Genomic DNA, 25606 nt, shown 5'->3' with positions numbered 1-25606 from the left:
TTCCACTTTATCCAATTTTGAAAAGATTATAGGATGAAATCTATCCCTCCACCACTTAATGTAATGAAAACTATTTCCAATAGAAACACAGCTTAGATATATGCGGATGGACAGCACATTACGATTGTGTTGAGCTGTGTTGCATTAAGATTGATGCTTATCACTATTCACCACTGGGAAAGAAACATTAAAGGGCACTTTGTAAATCTAGTCCTCGTTAACCGTCATGGCGTATTAGGGAGAAGCTGATTTGCAGGTAATTATTACACAGTTAAAAGCAGCATGTGTTATATTGATATTATTGTTCTCGGACTTACAATAATAGAGACAATTGTTTACTGAAGTTATTTTATTGTAGTTGGTACTTGGTACATCAGCTGACAGTGCTATACAGCTCCAAATTCAGAAGCAGTACTAAAATCATTCTTCAAAAATGCATTTCTCATCACAGCAGCCTGTACACAATCTATCAGCTGCTAGTAAACATCACACCATAGTCTTGCAGTAACAGTTCTGTCAAATATACACAACAGCAAAATTGACTCAGGCGGTATGTTCTACGTGATCATGGTACAATGTACCTAAATAGTACTAAGTTGTTGTTGAATGTCAAGAAAATATAATGGTTAACATGCTACACAGTCCTGACTGTGTTTTAATATCCCGAGTACTGAGCACATATTTGTGCTTAAAGTCACTGACATATGCGCTAACACAGTTGTGAAATCCTAACCCCAGAGAATAAAAGTGAGCGAAGTACAACAAATAATCAGTGTACATAAAGCACCCGTGTGTTTCAAATGTCGCTATGAGTAGAAAACTAGCACAGATATTACATGTGTTCTTAGAAATCAGTGAAGTGTCACTTTTATAGAACATTGTGCTTAGTCAGAGATTATGGCTAACTCTGCCTCAGTTTCTCGTTGAGGAAAAAAATGTGCTTAAAAAAGAATTCTTTCCTCAGAGAGAATGTAACAATAGGATTAAACCAGTAAAGGATGACTGTTGACACTATGAAACACTATGCATGAGATTCCACAAGGTAATGAGTGGGAGTTAACTTGAATGGCCTATATCTTCTATTTCTTTCATGGGATGTGGGCATCACTGGCAAGGCCAGCATTTGTTGCCCATTCCTAACTGCCCTTGAACTGTGTGGCTTGCTAGGCCATTTCAGAGGGCAGTTAAGAGTCAACCACATTACTGTGGATCTGGAGTCACATATAGGCTGGACCAGGTAAGGACAGCAAATTTCCTTCCCTAAAGGGGCATGAGTGAACCTGATTGTTTTTAACAACAATCAATGATAGTTTCATGGCCATCATTACTGAGGCTAGCTTTCAATTCCAGATTTATTCTCTGGATTACTAGTCCAGTGACATTACCATTATGCCACCATCTCCCCTTATGTTTGCTCCTGGATAATGTAATGCTGGAAAATGTGTTCAGTATGGTGTACAGGAGAAGCGATCTTTTCAACAGAAAAATTGTTAACCATCTTTCAGCAGAAAAGCTGGAACAATACTCAAAGTCAGAAAAAACCCAAACATTAGTTCTAAATGTTTCCAGTACTGAAAACACATTTCAAGTCAATTAACTAGGATGCCAAATAAAGTGGCTAATTCATATATAAAACTAAAAAAATAAAATGCAGATCCTGTTATCACATTCATTACAAACAATAATGGCAACCAAGTTAACCCATCTCTTCGATAATTTCTAGAAACATGTGGACATCGTAAACAAAATACACAAAACGCATTAATATATAAATGCAGACCAGCACCTTTACCATTTGTTCACTAATATAATACAGTAATATAAAATTAAAACTGAAAATACATTAAAACACACCTCATCTGCATAATGAATGACAGAAACTGACTGTGAAAATGTCATGCAAAGTAGTCAAAAATATATCTGCCCATTAGGCCTCACTATTGAATTAGTGAGCAAAGTGTTTTTTGGAAAATTTGGGTCAGTCAGTACACAAACACTTCGAAGAACATAAATATTGCACAATGCTGCATGTATAAAATGAATTTTTTTTTCATCATACAATTAAATAGAATTTTCAAGTTTTAAACTTGAAAAAAATTGCTAACATTTCATTAATTCTGTAAAACTATGGTGTGAAACATATTGTTATAGTCCAATGTTAGGACCCAGGCCATTTTGTGAATACTTAGAATGTGTAATACGTGTAGTGTCTAGACTTCTATTGTATATATTTGGCAAAAACATGTTTGCATAATAACAGCCACTTGGAGTTCAACTGCAAGCATTACAGAAAATTAAATCTTAACCTTCTCCCTAACCCCCAAAGGAGCATGTAGGTCAAGAAATTCTTAAATTATTCTAGTGCAAGTTACTATAACCTGTCGCAATAATTTAAGGCATTAAAACAATGGAAAGTAAGCTCGCCCGTATTTATATTGGGAACAGTAGCTCAATTGCAGCAGCTGGACATGTTTCCACTTTACCCTGGACTGCAGTGCTCCAGCTGATGAAATACATTAGACATCACAATGTTTCACCACTGTTACAACAGATGATGCATGAAAAAACTGTTTCAATCATGCTTTGCCAATTTCATTTGGACATGGAACTATTTTGTTAAAAAGAAAACTTAAAGTAGAAATATCACCTTTAATGAAGAACTCTCTCAAGGCAAATAACAATAACCAGAAAAGCTTTACTCAAATACAATAGCGCAGAGAAAAATACGATGGGCATTTGGAGGTTTTATTTGGGGGTTAAGTCACTGAAATACTTCATTCGACTGAGCAGATGGCAATGGCAGATAAATGATCAGAGTACTAATTTGAGCTGAACATGATATAGCTCTGTACCAAAAAATATTTTCTTTTACTGAATCAGACTTAATTTATTTAGGATCTTCTTTGTGTATGGCTTATAATTGAACATTCTGACCTTTATGAAATTACATTTATATATTATGTGGAGCATTGAACCAATTGTGGAAAACAATCTCCTGCACCAAAGAAGGGCTGTTCTGTATCTCGGTGAAATATCAGATAATCTAATTCTTTTCAAGATACTTTGCATGATAAAAGCAAATTGTTGCATTTTCTTTTCTTACAGCAGTTTCATATGTACAGCTTGCAAAAAGTAGACTAACTAGTATTGTTTGGTGCTTATATAAAAGAAAATGTATTTTCTCCATTTCAAAAACACATTAGGCTCAGAACCACTGCAATAAGTGCTGTGCTGTAGAAGAAATGCGGTGAATTGCTTTATTCATACTACAATCAACCTTAAGCTGTTCATTTATATTATTGGAAATTACATATTTCTGGCTGGAGATCTGTATCTGAGTTCAGCTTTTAAATATTACCAGTTTTATTTTATTAAACAAAAATAATTTAATAGGCTAAATGAACATTAGTAGGTGTGAAGGTTAAAGAAGGAATAAACTGTAGACGATCATGTCAATCTTTTTTCCCCAGTTAACAAAATGCTTTTGCTTGCATTAAATGCTGGGAGCAGATGGAAATGTGATTATAATGGACATTTTCCCTGGTTGGTGTTCATGTATCTGTTATTCTCACTGATTGAGATCTTATAGTTTTTGCTGAATGAAGTTTTCCAGTTTTATGATGATCCGAGCAGTACACTCCATCACTCTCATTGCAACTTCCGATGTGAATTTATCATTTGGAATCAGGGGAAAAGGGAGGAGATCTGGATACCGGGTCCGCAATCCGTCAACACCATATGCTTCCAGAGTATTTACATCAATTGCAAGTCCTACCAGACTTTGACTGTATTCCTCCACTTTCTGTGCAAGTGCAGTTGGTTTGACATCTTTGTCAGACTTTCCTTTAACTGCATATTCAGCTGCTATCAAAGCAAGTTTTGCTGCTAAGTAGCACTTGAAACACACCCACTCATTGGCATTTTTATGCAGGTCATTCCTAGCTGCAGAGAAGTTTGCCCGAGCTTGTCTGAGCCATCTTCGTGCCTCTATGGGATTGCCCACAGTTTTGTAAGTTGGAGGTACAAAAAATCGTGAGGAGTGTGATGATCCTGGCGCTGAAGCAAACCTGCCTTTAAAATGCTGTCTGTCAGATTTATGGCTTGTTGCTTCCTGATTCCATGAAGTATAAAACCTCTGAAAAGAAAACTTTTCTGATTGGAACCGAGCAGATGAAGAGGAATATGTTCTTCTTGATGCTCTATCTGTGCTAAAATCAGAGCCTCCAAGACCTTGTTTTTCCAGTCTGTTGATTTCGTTTTGCAGATGCTTAAAGACTTCTGTTGCAATCTCCAGATTCTCTGCATTTTTATCGGGATGCCACTTGAGGTATAACCGCCGGATAATCTTTTTCCTTTCTGGTTCAGGCAGCCTCCAAGCCTGCTCTAACACAGTTGTAACCTCTCGAAGAATTTCAGGCAAAGCATGTAGCTTAATCTTCTTTGGAGACTGGTGCCTTGATGTTGGCAGTCTGTGGCTTTCCCTCCCAGGAAAATGGGGAGGAATTGGCCTGAGGCCTGGCGAAAGGCATTCTGTGGGACTTGTGGGCGTGGTTGGAGTACTGTCTCTTCCTTGGGAACTTTCATCAGGTCTCGAAAATTTATACAGATCAAGAGAACTTACAATTTTATACTCGCTATAGCCAATATCAATTTGAAAATACTTTCCCAGAAAGCTAGAATTCTCATCTCCTTCCCTTTCTACTTCTTGTACAATAATGGCATAAGTATAGGTTGGCTGGTATGATCCATATATATCACCACCTTCAGCATCAACAAGATATCCAACATATTCTCCTGGGTAGAATACATTCATAGGGTCCATAAGGAGTAAGTAATGGATTTCAGCTGGTATCGGTGTACCTGGCAGAGGCAGTTCAAGTTTTGAAGGCTCAGTAGAGGAATCATACTTAACACCTAAATTGTCAAGTTTCTCATTGATTCTATAGATGTCATTGCAGCCAAGCATGGCTATCAGATAGGAGGTATCTAAAATCAAGTTGTCAGTTGCTGTTTTAAGGGTCATCGCTAAGGCTAAAAGGAAATTAATATCCTTGCTCTCTGCATGCTGGATGTACAAGTGGATCACTGCATTTCCGTATCTCTTCAGGAATGCCAATGTTTCACTCTTACTGTGAGGGATTGGACTACATCCTTTTACTCGAAGGCTTGTCTGCAGTTTCTCAAAGCAAGAAACTTTCAAACCTTCACGCAAGGCCTTGCAGAGTCGACTGGCTTTTTCCTCATTTGCTAGATAGGCGTTGTCATTTTCATGCTTCATTATCCGGATGAGTCCTGTGATGAACTGTTCAGAAGAGAGCAGCAACTGCAGGCGACCTTGTAGTGAACAGAGTGCTCCAAATTGACATATATTTGGTGTTTCTTCATCCAGGATCTCTTCCAAGATTCCGCTAAGTAGCCTTGGTCTCAGTTTTGAAGGAAGTAACATGATTAGCTTTGTATGAAAGGCATGGTCTTTGCCCAGATAACACTGGCTGAGATCTACAAGCATTAGAACACCCACATTACCTTGCATTCGGCTCTTATAATGTGGAGCATCATCAAAAACCAGTATATTTGACTTTGTCAATCTCCCATCATTACTTGGAAGATGAAGGCCTAATTCTCGAATATTATCAAGATCAAGTCTGACCTTAATCGGGTCATTCTGAAGGCTCTTAAATAATCCAGAAACGACCCTTTTGACAGTTCGCATTTCATTTGGCTCTAGCTGTTTCCCTTCAGATACTTTAAATATACGTCCAAGAACCTCAACATACTGTCTTGTTGAAACAATATCTTCTGTACCCAAAAGTTTAAATAACTGGTGGAAAGTGCCAAGTTCTAAAGGCAATTTGTAGAGGTATGGTTTAAAATCAGACTCATGCTCAAGATTTATTACAACCTCTTCAGGCTTAAGTAGTTTCCAGCCATCTTCAACCATAACAAAGGCAACACCTCGAAGATGGAAGCGGAAATCTTTTTTTTCTGCATTCAGAAATTCATAAGTGCTGCGTAAGACTTTGACTCTTGTTTTTATCATATCATCTTCTGGAGATGCAATGTTACAGACGTTTTTGCAGTTACTAATGACTTTGTCAGGTGGAGGGTCCAGACTGACATTTAGCATTGCCAGAACCTCCTCCACTTGTTCCTGGTTACCAAGTTTGCTATCTTCTTGTTCCCTAATACTTGAAGGTATTGCCTTTTCTGGGAGAATTGGGCATGATGTCCACAACAATTGCATTACATCAGTTTGCTTGAATTTGGGGTTGACCTGAGACCCACTGAACCGTATTAGAGGGAGAGTCCCATTTAATTCTTGAAATTGAGGATGAAGTTTCAAGAGATCTGCTGGAGCCCGTTCGGGATAGATGAATGGAATCATTGAAAGGTCCTTAAGAAAATTTCCAGAGAACAGGTCTGTCCTTTCTTGAAATATATGGTTTAACAGGACATCAACCTTGTTCTGTATTGTTTCTTTGGACCAATTCTCCAATTGAGCACGAGCTCCAACCTCCTTAGCAAACTGTAACAGCTGTTGTTGGGAGACTGTGTACTTCAATCCAATGTTTCGAAAGAATGTTATCCACGATGTAAGGAATGCAGCACGGTTCTTAGGTTTCTCAACTTGCTCCAATTTCCGAAAAAAATCTTGAGAAATGAAAGCGTTTTCTGGCAGCATAACTTGAAAAACATTTTCTGTTTTGTCATAAAAGTTATTTGCAGGCTTTAAGCGGTAGAATGAATCTGGAATAATTGCAAGACCTTCAAGTTTTTCAAACAGTTGCTCCCTAATTGCTGTACCTTCATCCAGGTTGGAAAGTTTCTTCTTCAGATGTACCAGATGTTCAGTCTTCGCTGAACTGGATAGGCTATCGAACTTTGGCAGCAAGTGCTTCAAATATACTTCAAGGTCATCTACAGGAATACAATCAAGGAAAGCATACAGATCCTTCAGATGGGGATTATCTGCAAGAAATGCAAAGGAAGTGGACAGTGCCCATCTATCTATTCCAGTTAGAGGAATGCTCTTTGTTAGAACAAAGCATGACCCATATTTCAAAATGCTGACGTAGTTGCCATTAATGGCCTTATAGCAAGGCAGAGACTTCAGAATCCTTATGTCATCTTGGGCTGTCAGTTGTTTCAAGTTGCTATTGAAGTACGTCAGAAGCACTTCAAAGTCATTGTCAGACAAGTGGTCCGTCCTTAGTGTTGATGTTCGGATCATATAATCGAGAGACTTTAGAATGCTTTCAGGACTCTCAACATTTGCCATGTGCAAAGCCAGCTGTGAGACTAAAATGTTCTCTTTAGAGCAAATTTTACTCAAAGCTAGTTGAATGCAGCCTGCTTTCATCAGTGTATTGAAAACTTTATCATTTTGGCCATTTGGATAGATGGAGACATTCATCAAACTGAGAGGTACTAGAACATCACTCTCTGGCACTAGCATCCTGTTGCTGGAAATGGTGAATTTTGTACCAGGCAACAAAGCCCAGTCTTTTAATACCTCAGTGATAGTTTCAAATGTTGGCCTAATCTCTGCCTCACCTTCCTTAACCGAAATTGCATCACTAATGAAATGCCAGCAGTTCTTCAACCAGGATTCACTTCCAAAATTATCTTTCCATTTCACAACAGATCTTGTTCTATAATCTCTAGGCAGCACAAATGATAGCAGCTCAGCAAAGCTGCTTATGTCAAAAGCTTTTGCAACACCACAATTGAGCAGGATGTTATTGTACTTCATGTAAAGGGTGTTCATAAATAGTTCTTTACGTGATGGAATCAACTCATGGTAAGTTGTCAAGAACTTTGGACGTTTTGCGTCAAAAACTTGTAGAACATTATCTAAAGTAATGAGAAGAGGGAGCCCTTCGACTCGAATCTCATTCTCCTCTGAATCTTTGAAGCAGTAGTCAACCAGAAGTTTCAAGTTGTGAAAAAGCTTTAAGGTAGTTTGGTGTAATCGACATGGTAACTTTCCAAGATGACAGCTTGAATCAGGGGATGTAAATGAGTTCAAGAATTCCCGGACATCAGCAGGTGTTACATACACCACTGGAATTCCTGATTCCTGAAAACAGTGGTAAATGTTGGAAGTTTCATCAGAGCTGTAGACTAAGTTAAATCCTATGTCGAGGAGCAGATTTTTGAGCCTGTAAACATTTTCAGCAATGGTTTTCCGTACTGCAATATTGTATTCTGTGCTTTTCATGTGCTGTAGTTCATCTTGGAGCAAATTGTCAAAGAACGATCTGGTTCTGTTTGTTGTGGATGTATTTACCCAGCTAATAAAAATTGTAGGCTGCAGTTCTCCACTGTCTGCATTTGGTATCCGGACAACTGGTAGAAGACGCTTGAGATCGTCATGAAGACAACAATAGACAGATCTCACAAGGCAGTACCAATCTGGCTGTATGTCAGGCTTGTTAGCAGCGAAGAAGGTCATAAATTTTTTCATTAAATCCTTCAAAACATGAGTGGGCGTATTTTGCAAGACTGTTATTGTTGGGTCCGAACCTAGAAAGTAGCGCTTCCGTATCTGTACCAGCAGCTCCACATAGGCTGGAGCAATCAACGTCGTCATAAGGTTATTGTTCCAATCACTACGTACTCCGACACCATTGTCATCCCGCCACAAATTTCTCCTGGCCGAATCCAAAGCAAAATGCCCATTTACATGAACAGGTAATCCTGTTTCCAATGACAATGGCAGAAAGCAGAAAGCTCTATAAGGCTTTTTGTAATTATGACTGATGCAGGCAGCAACTCCTCCTCGGGGGAAGAGTGTTATGTCTTCATTTTTATGAGCTGATATAACAGTCTTTGAAACTTTCTCAATGTTTGAGAAACCTGATCTGTTACAGACTAACCAGGTTGTAAGATTGCCTTCAGAATCTTCAATGTCCATAGCGTAAGTAATTTGATGCTCTGGTATCTGGCTAAGTTGTTTCCTTTTATTTACACTATCAAGTACAGATGCATGAAACTGCTTCCGTTTCAACCTGTCACCATCTGTAATTTTGGCTTTCACAGAATACAGAACGTTTAGGTTCCCAGTTGTCTTCTCAATATCACAAATGGAAATCTTCTCCATGTGATTTAAAAACATTAGAAGCTCAGCTCCATCACTTCGCAGTTTGTCCAAAAGATTCTGAACCATTTGATCTGATACAGGAACTTGACAGATTTCAGATGTTTTGGCCATCTCGGCATTTCTTACTGGAAACCTAAACATAGTAGCATTTTCAAGTTTGAAAAGGTTGCCTAGAAATGGGTTCAGTACATCTGTAAATTGGGTTCTGAAGTCTGAATCCAAATCTCTAAACATGCGCCCAGGGCTAACATTGGTAGATCCAGGAGCATACCTTGCATGGGGATCAAATATGCAGAGTACGTCATTGTCGGAAATAAATGCTGGGCAGTCTGTTATATGGTAAACGGAATTGAATCCTATTCCATATTGCCCAGTCTTACCTGGATTCCCTTCCTTTGTTCCTCTTCCAAGGTTCTGAATCCCTCGAATATCATCTTCTGTGAATGGTTGGTTGTTGTACACACAAATTGCAGGACCTTGAAGGGGTGCCCACTTCTCATCAAAGATTCGATCTCCTGGATGTTGTCTAGGATCGAAGATAAAGTAGATTTCAGTGGCTTTAGCATCATCTGCATTTTGAAGTAGCTCCTTCAGCATTTCTTTCTCAGAAGGATAAGCATTGAGAATGCTCTTAATTCTGCTGGTTAGCTTCTCTTTCTGTCCAAATTCACTGCCAAGGGTGGTAAAACAAATATTTGATGCATAACGTTCTAGAGCTTTGTGGCGCTTTGGTAGAGCTCCAAGTTTAACAGCTACCTCTCTTGGTATGTCAGGATGGCAGTATTTCACAGTTTTATCACTCACTCTTATCCAAGGACAATCATTGTAACACAGAGATTTAGCTGGAACAAGGAACCGCTCACTATCTGGTAACAGAAGAGTTCCATATTTTCTCTTGCAGTAGTCTCGATTTTTCTCCCTAATGAGACCCCAGACGCCTTCACTAATGATTCTTCGGCAAAGCTGAAAATTAGACTCATTTAGAGATTCCTGGACACATTCAGTTTTTAAGACTTGAAGGACAGATGCAAAGTCTTCCACAGTGAATGAGGATTGGACTCCCAGCTTTTCAAAGAACTCACGGAAATTGTTTCTGTACTTATTCGGGAGCTGGTACAGGTAAGGGGTTGCGTCAAAATTGAGGTGAAATGCAACTTTCGCTGACTCAACATAGGTGTTTTCAACCAGAACAAAATTAAAATTCTGAAGCTCCTCATTGATCTGTAACTTTGCAGTTTCATTCTTTAGCATGGCTTCATGAAGATATTTGTAACAAGCATTTGTGATGCTCTCTTGGCAGAGAGTAATACCGTCAAAGGAAGTAGCTGCTTTCTTCAACTGATCCAACACTACGAGAATAGGTGGTTTCTTTAGCAACCCAAATGTATCTTTAACACCGGAAGAAAGAGGACCACATCCTTTACTGGGAGGATGTTCATTTAGAATAGGATGCAGAAGACAAACTACATCCTGGTACTCAGCTGTATAAACCTCCTTCGCTGCAAACATGGTTTCAGGCTGAAAATCATTTCCTTTCCAATGCAATGAGAAACCAGGAGGCTTTTTGAGAAAAGGAAGGAAAGATATAGACTGAAATTTCTCAGCAAAGTCTTTGGCTCTGTGATCCCGAAACTTTACTTTCTCTTCAATTAAACTCAGTATGATGCTGCTACGCTGGCAAGCTGCTGCATGATCGCTTTGATTCAGCGCTGCCACCGACTCTGCCCGTTCTAGTAAATCCTCCCATGAAATGTCATCCTTAATCATGCCAAGCTGCACCAGCTTTACTAAACGGACTGGGTTCAAGTAGTCTTGTGTAGTTCCATAAGGAAATCGCCCATCACTTGTCTCATACAGCTTAGCAACTCGGCCTTCTGGATGGATAAGTCTTGAAGGAACGGATAACTCTTGGTGCTCCCCTGAAGATGGTACACAATGGGTAACACGTAGAAACCCTGAAAGCTCCAATACCTTTTCATCAAGAACATAAAGCATCAAAGGATCTCGTAGTTCTGCCTCAATCTCTTCAATGTATGGAAAAAATGCCTCTGTAAAAAACTGCTTCTCAGAAAATGTGTTTTCCAGTAATATATTCTTGCATCCTGCCTCTTCAAAACCAGCTCTAACCCAAGATGGAAGCTCCACAGCACACAATGGCTGAGGTTCAGCCTTCTTGAGGAACTTCAAAAGGATCTTGAAAGCCACAGGCCCAACAACTGGTCTGTGAAGCAAAGCATCATCCAAAAATCTTATGTTTTTGATTGAAACCCAGGAAGTTCCATCTGAGAACACCTCTGTCAGCTTGTTTCCTCTTCCTTTGGCAATATCCTCATAAAGACCTTGCCACACCACAGCAAAGTCATCATGAACCAAGGCAATATCAGGCCACAGGGTGTAATAATTGTAATCAACAAGTTCTGCATTAATAGCCATGTCTCGTAGCACAGCAAGTGCTTCTAAATATGCCTGAACAATCACATGTCTCATAAATATCATGTTCCATGTCCCTTTTGTATCTGTTTTCCAGATTTCTTTTCGATTGGAGGAAACTGCAAAGCAACCATTGATATGCACAGGCAATCCAGTTTTGATTCTCAAAGGCAAATAACAGAACACTTCTCCATAAGCACTGCCATTTGTTTTAATGCTCCACTTGTTGTCTTCTGTTTCTGATAGCAAAACACTAACAGCCCCACAAGGGACAAGCCCTAATCTCCTCCCATATTCTTGCAATGAAAATATCAGTGCTTCTCCAGTATCCATGCATGAACATATAAGCCAAGTAGTGGATTCAGTCACTTTTTGTGGTACCTCTTCATTTACCTTTCTGCTCTGAGCTGACTTGGCTGAAACCTCAAAAAAAGGTGTAACTTCATCTTCTGGACCTCTGAATAGTGGTGACTGAAGATCTACAATCCTTCTGAATACATGAAAAAATTCATCGACCACAATTTGCACTATGCAGGCACACCTAGGTGCTTCAGAAGGAAGCTGTCTTGTACTAGCAAGTATTTTCATCAGTTTTGCAGCCTCCTTTAAGATGTTCATGGGTGTTGACACAGTTTTTGACAAACAAACAATTTTCTTGATGGCAATGATAGTTTGTGCCAAGCTAGGGTCAGGCTCATCTGCTTTTAGGTATTTTAAGAACATGGTGTTTACATTCTGAGAGAAGAGAATTAGTCTGTGACCACACAAGCTAAACTCATCAACCAGAGAATAGATATCTGCTGTATTGTAGGAAACACTGCTAATTTCACTGACTAATGCCTCCTCCTCGATCCTGAAAGGAAGTCTGAAAAGGGTTCCCAAATAGCAGAAGGGTTTTTCAATGGTCAGTGGTAAGTCACAACCAAAAACATTCACAAATGGCCTGAACTGATTGGGAAACTTTCTTAACCTCTTCTGGTGTTTGTTCCAATTGATCTTTATCCCAGGATTTGTTTTGTCACGAATATGCTTTCCCAAATGATTAATATTTGGATCAAACATTATCATAAACTCACGGCTCAAAATTATAGGGATGTCTGTAATGTGGTAAACAGAATTGAAACCAAGTCCAAATTTCCCAACTTTGTCAACCTCACTCCTCTTCAGTGATCCACCTAGTCTGGTTATGTTTACAAAGTCAGAATCTGTGAAATCAGAGTTGTTGAATGACCATAGAGCAGGCCCGTGGCACACTGCCATTCCTGGATCTAGAAGGTTTTCTCGGATATCTGCATTTCTTCGCATGTCAATCAGGAAGCTACATTCAGTTCCCTCAGCATCATCTGCATTTTGCAGCAGCTCCTTAAAGATATCTGCAACTGATGGGTATTCTTCAAGAATGTTTCTGATGCGCACTGTGAGTGGCTCTCTTTGTCCAGACTGCTCAAAGCCCAGGTTCTCTGGGTTAATAAGCCTGGTGCTAAGGCATGGCACTTGTAGTGCTTGAGCCATTTTCATAGGGATGTCCTCATGTACCAGGTAGATGGGTTCTAAGGAATCATCAAGCAAGTCATTAAGATCATCTACTTTGATGTCACAGTAGCTACAATTGTGAATGGGTTCCATTACCAATCTGTTGGGATCTTTGCTATAATGAATAGGTATTGGAGTATCAAGATTAACTGTGATCTGATTACTATATAACCATCTTAAGATGTTCAGTACCAGAAGTAGGTTTTGTTTACTTTCTTGTTCATTGATTTCATCAACACACTGTTGTTTGATACTCCTGACAATACTGAAGACGTGCTCAGCATTTATTTCTTCTAGTGCTCCAAAGAATGTAAACAATTTGTGATATTTTGCCATGGTTTTTGGAAGAATATATAGGTAAGGCTCGAGATCAAGATCTTGAATTGGTTTTATAGCTACTTGTCCAGGAACAGAAAAGACTTTCCCTGTCCACACCCAGGGAAATGTCAAGGATTTGAACCCTTCTTTACCTTTGTCCAGATGGCCCTGCATATATTCATAAATATCAAGCAAGAAATGTTGAAACTGGTACCACTCATCATCATTGAAATCCTTGGAAGTGTGCCAATCAACAACATTTTTCAAATGCCCTAAAACCTTACTCAAACTGGGCTCTGTGGAAAAACCCAACAATTTTCCAACTTCTAAAGAGATGTCCTCCACAAGGGGCACTGCAGAGCCCAACAATACAGCTTCAGATAAATCTCGCATTTCACATGCCTTGTGAAAATTTAATATGTCTCCTTTCCAAGCCAAGGATTGAGGATAATTCAGAGGACGTTTCTTGCAAACTGGAACCCATTTTAACTTTTGCATTATTGTCTTGGTTTCAGTTGAAATCAATAAACTCTTCTGTCTGTGCAGAATTGCAAGTAATGTTTTAGCTTTTTTGATAACCAGATCTTGCTTAACTTTGCTATTGCTCTGCAGCACTTCAATTCTTTTGGCCACTTGTACAACTTCTTTTTCACTTAATTGATCTTCATTTTTTAAGCCTATTTGTCTCAGGGCATGTAAGATATCTGGAGTTGAGGTAAAGCTATCTGGTGGAAAAAATGTTTTTTCATCAGCATAAAACAAGTTCTGTAATGTTTCTATTTCAGGATCAAACAATTCGTTAGCTGACATTAATCTTCCCTGAGAAGTAGAAATAAATTTCAAGGACTTCAGCCATTCAACAAACAAAGCATTTTCATCCTTGAGGAAAGCTAAATTGATGAGAATCCAAATCACAATATCTGTGACGTCCTTAGTAGAATAAAAGCTTTTTTCAATATCTTGTAATATAATCTTTAGGCAGTCTGTACTTTTTAATTGTTCAATTTTTAGTAAGGTAACTAGCCGAATAGAAGCTTCATCGCTGCAATTTACTATCGGAATAGATAGCCGAATGTCTGATGGGAGCTTTGCAGTGTGATGTAAGACTTTACTGCTTTTTAACGTTATAAAACTTCGGCTGCTTTTCTCAGAAGCTGGTTCAACTTTGTTAAAGATCATCAGCTCCTGAAGAATTTTTTTGTCTCGCTCATTCACTTCTGGCAAACTAGCTAAGAAACATCTCAATGCAACCTTGTGTGTTGGAGGTAGTAACATAACCTGACTGAAAATCTTTTGTGGTGTTGCCTTATCCAGGATCTGCAACAAGGTGCTAGGCAGAGGAGAATGGATGTATTTTTTCATAAGAGGGTGCTGCAAACATGGGTCTAGTTCTTTAATGACAACTCCACCGAGCTTTTCAATAATCTCTGGTAGGAACTCAGGGAGTTGGGTGTCATTGTCAGATTCCATGATTATGGGGGATGGAGCTCGGAGACGTAAAAGATTGACTGCAGTTTGGGTTTCATCTAAAGGCATCTTAGGGATCAACGGCAATTCCTCAAACAGAGACAGGTCTTCGGGGAAGTTGTGATACAGATATCTCCATACTGTAGTCAACCATGACATGGGCGGATGCTTCTTCTGTAAGTTTCTTGGTGACCACTGCACCATCATCTCTCTGCCAGGCCAGCAAGCGTTCATCAGTTCTTTAATAAGACGCGCAGAACGATCAGAAGTCATTAATTGCAGTTGTGTACAGAGACGACCTGTATGTTAGTAGCAGTAAAAACAAAAGAGTTAAAATGTGCAATTCATTATTAACTAATAAAGCATTTATGTTAAACATATAAAGTCTAGAAATTGGTGCTGGATTAATAATGGGAACAATACATTCCAGTTTTACAGTATAAAATGGGGAGGAAAAGGTGTCTGAGATACATTAACAACACAAATAAATAGCTATCATTATATTTTAAATTATGGCACAAACTGTAAAATACACTTACAAATAAAATCTCAAACATGGAGAAAATTATGCACAAACTATTAAGACCATTGACATAACTATAACATTGTTCAAGAGATTTATGCAAGTTCTTTCCCTCCCTTTCCTCAAGTCTTCACTCATTTATTCTTTGGAAGGTTTCATGTCTCTACTGACATTATAAGGCTATATCGTGATATGCTCTAAGATGCTTGAAAGTATAACATTATTCAATGTTATTCCTAAAGTTCCTCTAGGCAACATTTCAAAAAGTTTTCAGAGCAAACTGCAGTTAGTTGTTAGAGATTTCAGATTACCTGTAACAAACATCAAAAATAAAATGTGTGGAAATCCAACAAACATTTTTTGCTAAAGGAAAGAAAAAACTGTGATATTCATGTTAATAACATAAAATTTCAGTCTATGGGCAGGAATTTACATTTCTCCACAAGGTGAGGGAGGCCAAACAGAAACTGAATGGTCCGTTCACTCCTGCCCTCCACTCTACTCCACCCCTGCCGTCTCAACTCATTCAATGCGTCGGATGGCCAATTGGTGGCTGTTCAACAGGAAGGAGGCCAATTAGAGGAACAAAGGGGGGGTCTGCCCCAAATCATCACTGTAGGACAGGATGTCATGTGGCAGAGGGGTAATGCTGCAAACAGGAAGTCGGTCATGGCTAGAATTGTTAAGGCCCCTGCTCTCAGAATAAGTCATTATTTGTTTTTGAAGGGTCAAAACATACAAATTCTGCCACCTTCCCCAACAGATTCTGCTGGTACATTCAACCATGGTCCCAGTGGCAGCCTTCTACCCTTCTGCCACCTCGTCATAGCTACCAATAAACACTCCCAAACATTTTCACGTCCGACACCTGAAAAATGCAATGGGCAACGAAAAATTGAAGATGATTGTGTCGTTAGCAAGCATAATAGCTTGTTAATTAGCACTTTCAAAATGGCAGACAGGCTGCTGATTTTCGCGCCCGCTCGCCTTCCATAATTCGGGAGACTGGTGTGATGACGTATCGCTGACACAACATTTTACATTTGTACAGGTGGGAGGTGCACCCGATTTGCAAAACATAAAATCCAACCCCTTGTCACAGTGGAGAAAGAGGCTCTGCAATCAAAGTATTTTGCTAAACATTGATGGACTCAATTCACCTCTTACCATCACTGCATGCTTCCAAATACGCACTATGCTTCTGAAACATATATACAGTTTGTAAGTTATTAATTATAGATGAATTATAAATAGCTACACAGAGCTGTGAACATGAAGCCAACCAACTTAATTAAAAATTAAATGAATAACATCCTCAATCAAAGTTGATCAGAGGAGAACAGGTTTATCAAGACATGTATCTTAGGGATAAAAGCAAAAAAACTGTGGTTGCTGGAAATCCAAAACAAAAACAGAAACAGAAATATCTGGAAAAACTCAGCAGGTCTGGCAGCATAGGCGGAGAAGAGCACAGTTGACGTTTTGAGTCCTCATGACCCTTCAACAGAACTAAGTAAAAATAGGAAAGGGGTGAAATATAAGCTGGTTTGGGGAGGGGGGTGTTTGTTGGGACAAGCAGCCAGTAGTAGGTGGAGATAACCAAAAGATGTCACAGACAAAAAGACAAAGAGGTGTTGAAGGTGGTGATATTATCTAAAGGAATGTGCTAATTAAGAGTAGAAAGTAGGACAGACAAGGTACAGATAGCTCTAGTGGAGGTGGGGAGAAACAGAAATACCTGGAAAAACTAGATAATATCACCACCTTCAATACCTCTTTGTCCTTTTGTCTGTGACATCTTTTGGTTATCTCCACCTATTACTGGCTGCTTGTCCCAACAACGCCCCCCCTCCTCCCCTTAAACCAGCTTATATTTCACCCCTTTCCTATTTTCACTTAGTTCTGTTGAAGGGTCATGAGGACTCGAAACGTCAACTGAGCTCTTCTCCGCCGATGCTGCCAGACCTGCTGAGTTTTTCTAGGTATTTCTGTTTCTGTTTTTGTTATGTATCTTAGTGAGTCTGGATTGATTTCCATTGTTTTAATTATCCCAAGGTAGCGTGGAATATTTGCCTATGCTCTAAGCTAAAGAAATGCTCCAATTATTGCAGCATTTAACAAAATAGATGCAGCTTTTCTGCAACTATGTACTCATTTTGTGAAAATTTGATAATTGGTGACAATTTCATGTGCTGGAGAATGAGCACTTGGGCCACTTACAGGTTGATGCATAAAATGAAAGTTCTGAGGAAAATGGTTTGGATCAATAGAAAACTTATAGCAACTGAGGCTGTGCTTTCTAAACACATTGTACCAGATTTGCACTAAGTGCGGTAGCAAGTGGGTAAAACGCCGTTTCCATGGCGGGCAGGCTCTCATTCGCCCACCATGCCATCACCTCGCCGCTCCATCATGCTATTTTCGGTCCAGCCGTGCGCACACATCTCAGACCTTCCAACCCATGACTGCTGCAGGGAAGATGTCCATGAAAAGCAAAAAGACTACAGCCTCATGGTTCAATGACGTGTCGCTGGAATGCCATTTGGATGCCGTGGAGGCCTGCCGTGATGTCCTCTACCCCGGTTTTGGCCGCAGGACAGGCAGCGGCATCACCAATCCAGCATGGCAGGCGCTGGCAGTGGTGGTTAGTGCCAATGCTGCACAGAAGAGGTTGGCCACCCAACGCAGATAGAGGAGGAATGATCTCATCCGTGCAGCCAGGATATGGCAACCATCTCATCACTCTGGACTCACACACTCAAGCCCATCACACATTCACTGGCATCTCACTCACTGCCAGCTCAAGGAATATCACCGCTCATTCTCACATACATACCCCCACAAGTCCATCTGGTGTCATCTCCTTAGGAGACTGCCTCCTCAGCCCTCACCATCTTGAGGTCACTTGCACAGATCAACATGTGCCCCCACACACACCATGGGATACTCTCCTTCCCCAGTACAGCTCTCATCCTGCAGCTTCTTCCCTTGCCTGAGGCCAATTCTCCCCCTTCCCCAAGCAAGCCCTAGCCCAGCAGCCATTGAAAAGCCACCCACATATGCCTGATCTGGTAGGTAGAGACCTACCCATGAGCCCCCCTAAAAGTGATGTGCTGCTGTCTGTGAAGCTTGGCGCTGATGACTGTGAGTGCTGACTGAAACAAGGTAGGCAAACAATCCTTGAAGTCCTGAGCGAAGTGCAGCTCACCAGGTGCACATCACTTATGTGCTGTTGCAAAACAGGTCAGCGTGTTTTCATGCTGACATGGGCGGACAATCTAGTGAGGTGGGGGGGGATGAGTCCAGCGGACTGACCCCATAATGATATGCTGATGTATTACAATGAAGTTCCCGATGGCAGGATACGCAGCCCGCCATCGGCAGGCTCAGCGGACAGTCGCAAACTGGTTTCACGTTATCGTGAAACTGATCACACCATATAGTCCGCTCACGCCATTGGACACGCCCGACACGGAAAATCCCCGCCAATATCCAATCAATACAAATATAGATATTTAAATACATTTCATCTTTTTCAAATAAACTTTAAGGAATATTGTGGGATGATTTTCCTCTCACTACTGCTTGGTAATTTGAATCTGGTGCCAAATCAAGGTGTTACAATCCCTGTAGAGACCAATAACTTTTAAAAAGTGACTGACTGGAAGGTTGACATGACAAGATGTCAAGTTTTAGGATTTTTCTGTAATAAACAAACTAAAAGCAACATCTAAACACCATTCAGTAGGCAACTCACACACTCAACTATAGAAAAGCTTTCCCATTTAACTTTTAGAATGACCAAAAATCCCCCTCCATGGTTATACTTTACTCAACACTTCACTCTCCTGGAACCAGTCCAAAGCTATTCTCAGCTCCCGATGGCTTGCTTCCTTTTCCCTTTCTCAGCCTGATAACTTCTAATTCCCAAACTGACTTTCGCAGTAAGGTTTACCCTAGAGAACCCTCCCTCTAGCCAAATCTAGGCAAATGTTTCAGCCTTGCTCAAATCCTTACAAACTTAGTCTCTTCATTCTGAGCATGAGCTCCCACCCACAGTCTACGTGGTGAACAATAGGGTCTGGCTGCCTCAATCTCTCTGCTCTCTCTCTCTCTCTCAGATTCTTGCAGACCGGCCTGTCTGAGAGGTTCAGGGATATCTTTAGAATAATCTTGTAACCCTATACTAGATTGGCTTGCTACGGGCTCTTCCCCTGTCAAAGCCCATCTCCATGGCAACGTGAATCATATGGGCCTTATATCCAGATGGAAATGCTAGTTAGTTATCCTCTAGACCCCCAACTTCATTCTATCTTGGAATTAAATAGCCAGTTTAAAGTATAGTCATTTGCAAAACAGTACATTCCTAGTGTCTCTCTGTGATTGGAGACTATCTAGCTACTGTCAGCACAACTGCCCTGGTCACTGTTCAAACGTGTGAATATCTTGCATCGTCTTCCCAGTAACACAACCTAGAACCGCCCCCTTAACCTTTAACAACCAATACACCCAAGCTTGTTTTTGGGCAGAATTCAAAACAGGTCACATGACTTCTTCATTCCTTCACATTGCACTAAATTAAATACTTAGCCCCAAAACATACAAACTTCATAATTGTTACAAAGGGAATCACCAGGCATCAAACAACTGTGATATCATCAAGCAAGGTGACAGTCAATCACTTGCTGTTTTTTTTACAGGTAACAAACCAGGATGCAAAAAGCACTGATTATCATTCACTTTTAATTAATCTTATTGACCTTGATTCTCTTCCTGTGCCTTCCTTTGTCTGTTTCCATAGCTAGTTAGCCCGTTAATAGAGGCTAGAAGCTTGAGGGGTGCCACTCCACATCAAGCATGGCTGACCAGGAATCTCTTCCACTCTTACCACCTGCCATGTGTGTATTGGAAGGATTTGCAGGTTGATAATCAATCTCTTCAGCCACACTATTAATGCACCTTCCGTGCCCATCAAGTCCTGGAGTGGGACTCAAACCCGGAGCTTCTGGCACAGAGGCAGGGGCGCTACCCACTGTGCCACAAAATCTTAATTAAATCTTACAGTGAGTGAAATAAATGATTGGGACATACATTAGGGATTAAGGTTGAAGCTGAAATAACATAGATGAACTTTTTTAAAAATAAGATTATCATAAAGGAGAAATTTGGCATTCCACAAAATATAAAGTTCGTTTTCCAGAGCCAGATAGGTTTTTCAGCAGTGATCATGAACTTAGTATGCTCTTAAAAACCTAGTTACACCTAATTCAACAAGTTGAAACTCTTTCAAATTTTTTTACATGAGAATAATAGTGTAAAAGAGCAAGTCCTTTTCAGTTCAGTAACCTCTACTTGGTTTCAGACTTGGGGTCTTCATGGAGAAGCGTAGAGTCACTGACAGCAAGTTCTGAACATCCACCTGTAACAGTGCATGTGCAGATTCCAGAAGCTGTAGTCAGTTTAAGATAACAGTGACAGTTTCACCATTATTATTACTGCAAAATCTGGGCCTACACCTGAAGTAGTTAAGAAGAAACAACGAAGATGATTACAGAGATATGGAACTAAGGGTCTGCAAACTGTTAAACAGTTTCTTTTTGGAAAGGACGCTATATAAAATAGTTCATTCTACAGGGTTTTGAGGAAAACCATGGGATACATCAGAACAAGACTCTGGAGGAAAAGAACCTTTGTTTTCTCCCCGAGGCAAATAGTCCGATAATCCTTTGGGCAGAATTTTTTGATCCCGCCAAGGCAACATTGACGGTAAGACCGAGAGAATAGTAGGACAGGAGACCGTCAGGTTGGTGGGCCAATGAGTTCCGATCTTGCCAGAGGTGGGACGGAAGCAGCAAGGACTACTCACCCGGCAGCAGTGGGTAACCAATTTGCACATGTAGGTGTCCAATTATGAGAAGACTGGGGATGCTGCTGGGACCTTCCTGAGGCCAAAGCCCATCTGGTGCCTGGAGGCAGCTTACTGGTTGCAGGATGGAGGCTGTCTATACTTAACCACACTAGAGCCACAGGAACCATTGGGCTACAGCTGCAGCCACAGGCCATCCTTTGGAGTGTTCTCCCTTCAGAGGGCACCTCAAGATAGGGGCACCCTCCAGGTTTCCTTCCTACAGTAGCAGCATCTACCTCTGCCAGTGGGGTTGCAAGCCCTTCGCCATCCTTAATTGGGCATTAAGCAAGCAGGTGACCAATTAAGAGACCGCCTTGCAGAAGATCACGCTAGCAGGAGCGCTGCCAGTAAGCGCGTGTTTGGGACACAGAAATGATCTTGATCTGCAATTATTTTTAAAGTTAAAATTCAGCCCAATATATATGATCTGCCTTGAGTCATACTTGCTAGATAGAAAAAAGCTGTATGAAAAGTTACCCTATGGACAGAATTTAATCAGTGGCGTGCCGTTCCCAACAGCGGAATTGGAAGAAGGCGCCACTTCCGCTTGTATGTCGGAAGCCAGCACCCAATCGATTCATATGAAAATTTAAAGGGCCTGCAGCGGGCATGTGAAACGTGTAAATGTGTGGTGGGGCGGGTTTCCATTCAAGGAGCCCACCATCAGGTTACTGTTCAGCAGGTGGGGGCAGACTATAAAAGAGCTGCCAGGACAAGCAGGGAGGCTCTGCATCAAGGACATAGGTTGCATGTCAGTTTGTTTTGCAGGTTACTGCAATTTTCTTTCCAACCCTTCACAACCCTCAGCCAGCTTCAAATTTCTCCCCCATCACTCCTCCCTCGTTAAAACCCACTGTCCATGGACCCCACCCTCCCATTACCTCAAAGCCAACAACATGTCAAAGCAAAGACATAGACCAGCTCCACGGTTCAGCGACACCTCCCTGTACATTCTCCTCCAGGCCGTCAGGGAACAACGGGAGGTGCCCATCCGAGTAATGGCAACAGGAGAGCATCCCATCTGACTAAAGTGGCCTGGACAAAGATCACGAGGTGAGCAACTGTGGAGTCTGTGAGACATTGAGGAAAATGTAGGCTCTGCAGACACTCCTTTATTTGTAGTATCCAAGAGATTACCTGAGATTATATTGCATGCCACAAGTGAACCACCTTATGTGAAGTCAGTGACCTGTAAAGATGCAACAGGTTCTGAGATTGTGGTCATTATAGGCTGCTTGATGTGCACCCAATGGCACAACAGTTGTGCTGGGTAACAGGCTTCTGTTGTGAGTGTGTGACAGAGGTGCCACTCCCCTTGTTATTCTAGGTGGTAGAGGATGCAGGTTCAGAGGTTCCTCCTTGGGTGGTGGGGAGAGGCTGGCAGGGGTTGGTCGATGAGCCAAGCAGGCAAACCTATCTGGCGATGGGACAATGGTCATGCAGGTTCTTCAATTTTGGCCAAATCTTGTATATATGAGATTGTCCCCGGTATCCCTGGCACGTCTCTCCATGGCTCACACACATTCATATCCTTGTCCTGAGGCTCATCCCCTTCGTCCTCATCTGAGGAGGAATGTTGCTCCTCCCTGTCATCCTGATGCAAACATTGCATGGCCACATTGCGCAGTGCACAATGTACCATAACTATCTGTGAAACCCTGTGTGGTATGTACTGCAGAGCCCCCACCTCCGGACCTGCCAAAGCAGTAGAAGCTCCTTTTCAACATGCCAATGGTCTGTTCGATGATGACTCCAGTGCAGGTGTAGGCTGTGTTGTAGCGCACTTCTGCTGCGCTATGGGGATACCTCATTGATGTCATCAACCAGGTCCAGAGGGGATAGCCCTTGTCACCCAGGATCTAGTCATCAATCTGGGCAGGGGCCTTGAAAAGCTCAGGAAGCTGTGAGCTCTGCAAGACATATTGAGCCAAGAGAACTCCCTGGGAAACGAGCACAGGCCTATGGTCACAAATCAGTTTCGAAAGTGAAATCCCTTGCGATTCACATATGCCGCTGGCTGTCCCAAGGGAAATGTAATGGCGCATGAGTGCTATCAATTACCCCTTGCACTCTAGGGAAACGAGTGATGGCCATGAAGCCATTGGCCTGATCCCTGACTGTCATCATCTGTGGTGAGCCTGATGAACTCATTGGCATGATGGAAGAGGTCGGTCATTGGTCACCTCTTTCATGCCCCTGTGTGTGTGAGACAGCCTGCGAAATGCCACACTTTGCCCATGGAGCCCTGGAAGCAGCCAGTGGAGAAAAAGTTGAGCAATCCAATCATCTTGAGGTCCACAGGTGGGGTTACCACCAAATCCATGTGGCTGCAGGTCTCGCTGCAGGATCCTGTATATTTTGGTGACCGCTTCCTGGGATATCCTCAGGCATCCTCAGGCATCCCTAGCCTCTCGGACATCTGGAGGTAGTTTATCCACATCTTGAAGATGTGCTGCCATGCCAGTAACCTTCTCCAATTCCTTCCCTGGATGGCTGCCTCCTGACCATCCTCCCTGTCTGGTGCTGCCAGCTGCTAGCCTCGTAGCCTCAGCTGTTGACTGGTAAAAGCCCTCCTCTGTCCTCTCCTTCTGCTTCCAAGGTTGTAGGAAGACTGGATGTATGAGACCCATAGGTGTTACACCAGGTGAACCTTGTGAAAAAGGCGGACCGTGATATAAGTACATGTGTTCATGAATTCCATCCATACAGCTGCTGAGCAGTGAAATTTTCCAATCCTCCCATTGTTCACACCCAAAACTCCACCCAGCCCACACTGGCATCCTCCCATTTAGATCTGCACTCATGGCAGCTACAGGTATGATACCAAAAATGGTGACCTTTAGCGTTAGAGCATGGCTTTGCAACCCATGGTCCTCCAACTTCATCCCTGTCACCTTCAACTTTGCCCCATCATCCCTGACCCTCTCAAAATGACTGCGTGGCTTCCCTCTGTAACCCTTGAACCACACTTCCCCCCACCCTACAACCATGCTGAACCCTGTCATCGTGGAAGTTGTCATGCCATCTCTCCCCATTGAGCCTACCCCTACTCCGTCAGGATTCCTCCCCTGTTCCAACACCCTCCCTGCATCATCCTTAAAGTTTTTTCATTAGATCCTGTGATCTGCCCTATGAGACCTTTTATATATCCCCACCTCAGACTGGACTTGCCCGCCCACCCACCACCCCATCCAAATCGACCTCCTCCCTGTGACAGTAAACATATCCTCTACCAGCCAGCACTCTGATTTCTACACAAAGGATCCACATGTGAACAGTATTGACACAGCCCTTTAGGCCCCTCCTTTTCTTTCACTACACTGACCCACACCCCCACCGCACCCAATGTGCCATACCTTTCCCACTGTGCACTAGTACATCCCGACCCCAACCTGTGTCCTCACTCAGCGCTCTCATCCATTCCTCCATGCCCCTGCCCAAACCCTCTCACTTGCCCTCACTCCAGCTTGCCCTGCCAGTCCCGGTCCTCCATGCAAGCTTCCATTCTCCTGCTCCCCTCTCTTGTGCTGCAAAGTTTAACAAAGACAATAACCACTCACCTCAGATACAACTGCACAAAGCCAACTGGTGCATGCCACCTTTAAACGAACATGAACCAGGTGTCACAAGTTTCACTTACACCACTGACTTAATCTCGAAGGTAGGACTTAAGTTCAAAAAATTTTACTATAATGAGTATTCATGGCATACATGGTATTACAAGCAGGAACCCACCATAAGACAGTGTAGGCCTAACCCACCACTGACTTAATCTCTGCATCTTAACCTACTATCGGAATTTCAACATTTCACCTCCCGCCTGATTAACTCAACCCACTGCCACGTTTCCCGCTCCAAGTTGTCTTCACCATACACAGACGAAAATGACAGGAAAGCAGCAGCCATCCCTTGGACATCCAAGGCCCACCCTGTGGTTATAAATGTGCGTACAGCATGGCTACCTTGAACAGGTGGAACACAGGTCAGGAACCTATGTTGTTTGCATATGAATAAGGCAGCGGGTACACCCCACATGCTCTGACCATGTGTCCCAGGTGGCAAGTGGCCTAATCAGTGATCTTTAAATGGGCTGCTGGAGTCTGCTACAAATATGGTCTGTTATATTTCTGGCAGGAAAAATAACTGTGGTCTGCTGCTGAAGGTTTGAGTAGAAAGGGCAGACAAACCACTGGCCATTTTGGACAATTTTTAAAGTTGGCCTATTGTCAGAATGCCTCACTTAATTTTTCCTTCTTACTGTAATCGTCAGGCTTTTAAAACCCATGCTCTGATCATCTTCATCTTGACGTACATTGTCTTCTGC

At 41.8% G+C, this 25606-nt stretch overlaps 1 protein-coding gene across 2 annotated transcripts in view; it reads right to left on the bottom strand.

The window, feature by feature from the left end:
• Positions 1 to 331: 331 nt before the first annotated feature.
• sacs (sacsin molecular chaperone) overlaps positions 332 to 25606 on the bottom strand; it is a 148872-nt gene continuing 123597 nt past the window's right edge. For both annotated transcript variants that reach the window (XM_078545418.1, XM_078545419.1), the window contains one exon: positions 332 to 15150. In XM_078545418.1, the coding sequence (XP_078401544.1) occupies positions 3584 to 15150 (11567 nt within the window). In that variant the 3' untranslated portion in view covers positions 332 to 3583. The remainder of the gene's footprint in view (positions 15151 to 25606) is intronic.

This window comes from Cetorhinus maximus, chromosome 7 (genome assembly GCF_964194155.1).
Source record: "Cetorhinus maximus chromosome 7, sCetMax3.hap1.1, whole genome shotgun sequence".
NCBI lineage: Eukaryota > Metazoa > Chordata > Chondrichthyes > Lamniformes > Cetorhinidae > Cetorhinus > Cetorhinus maximus.
This window is presented reverse-complemented; position numbering and strand designations above follow the sequence as displayed.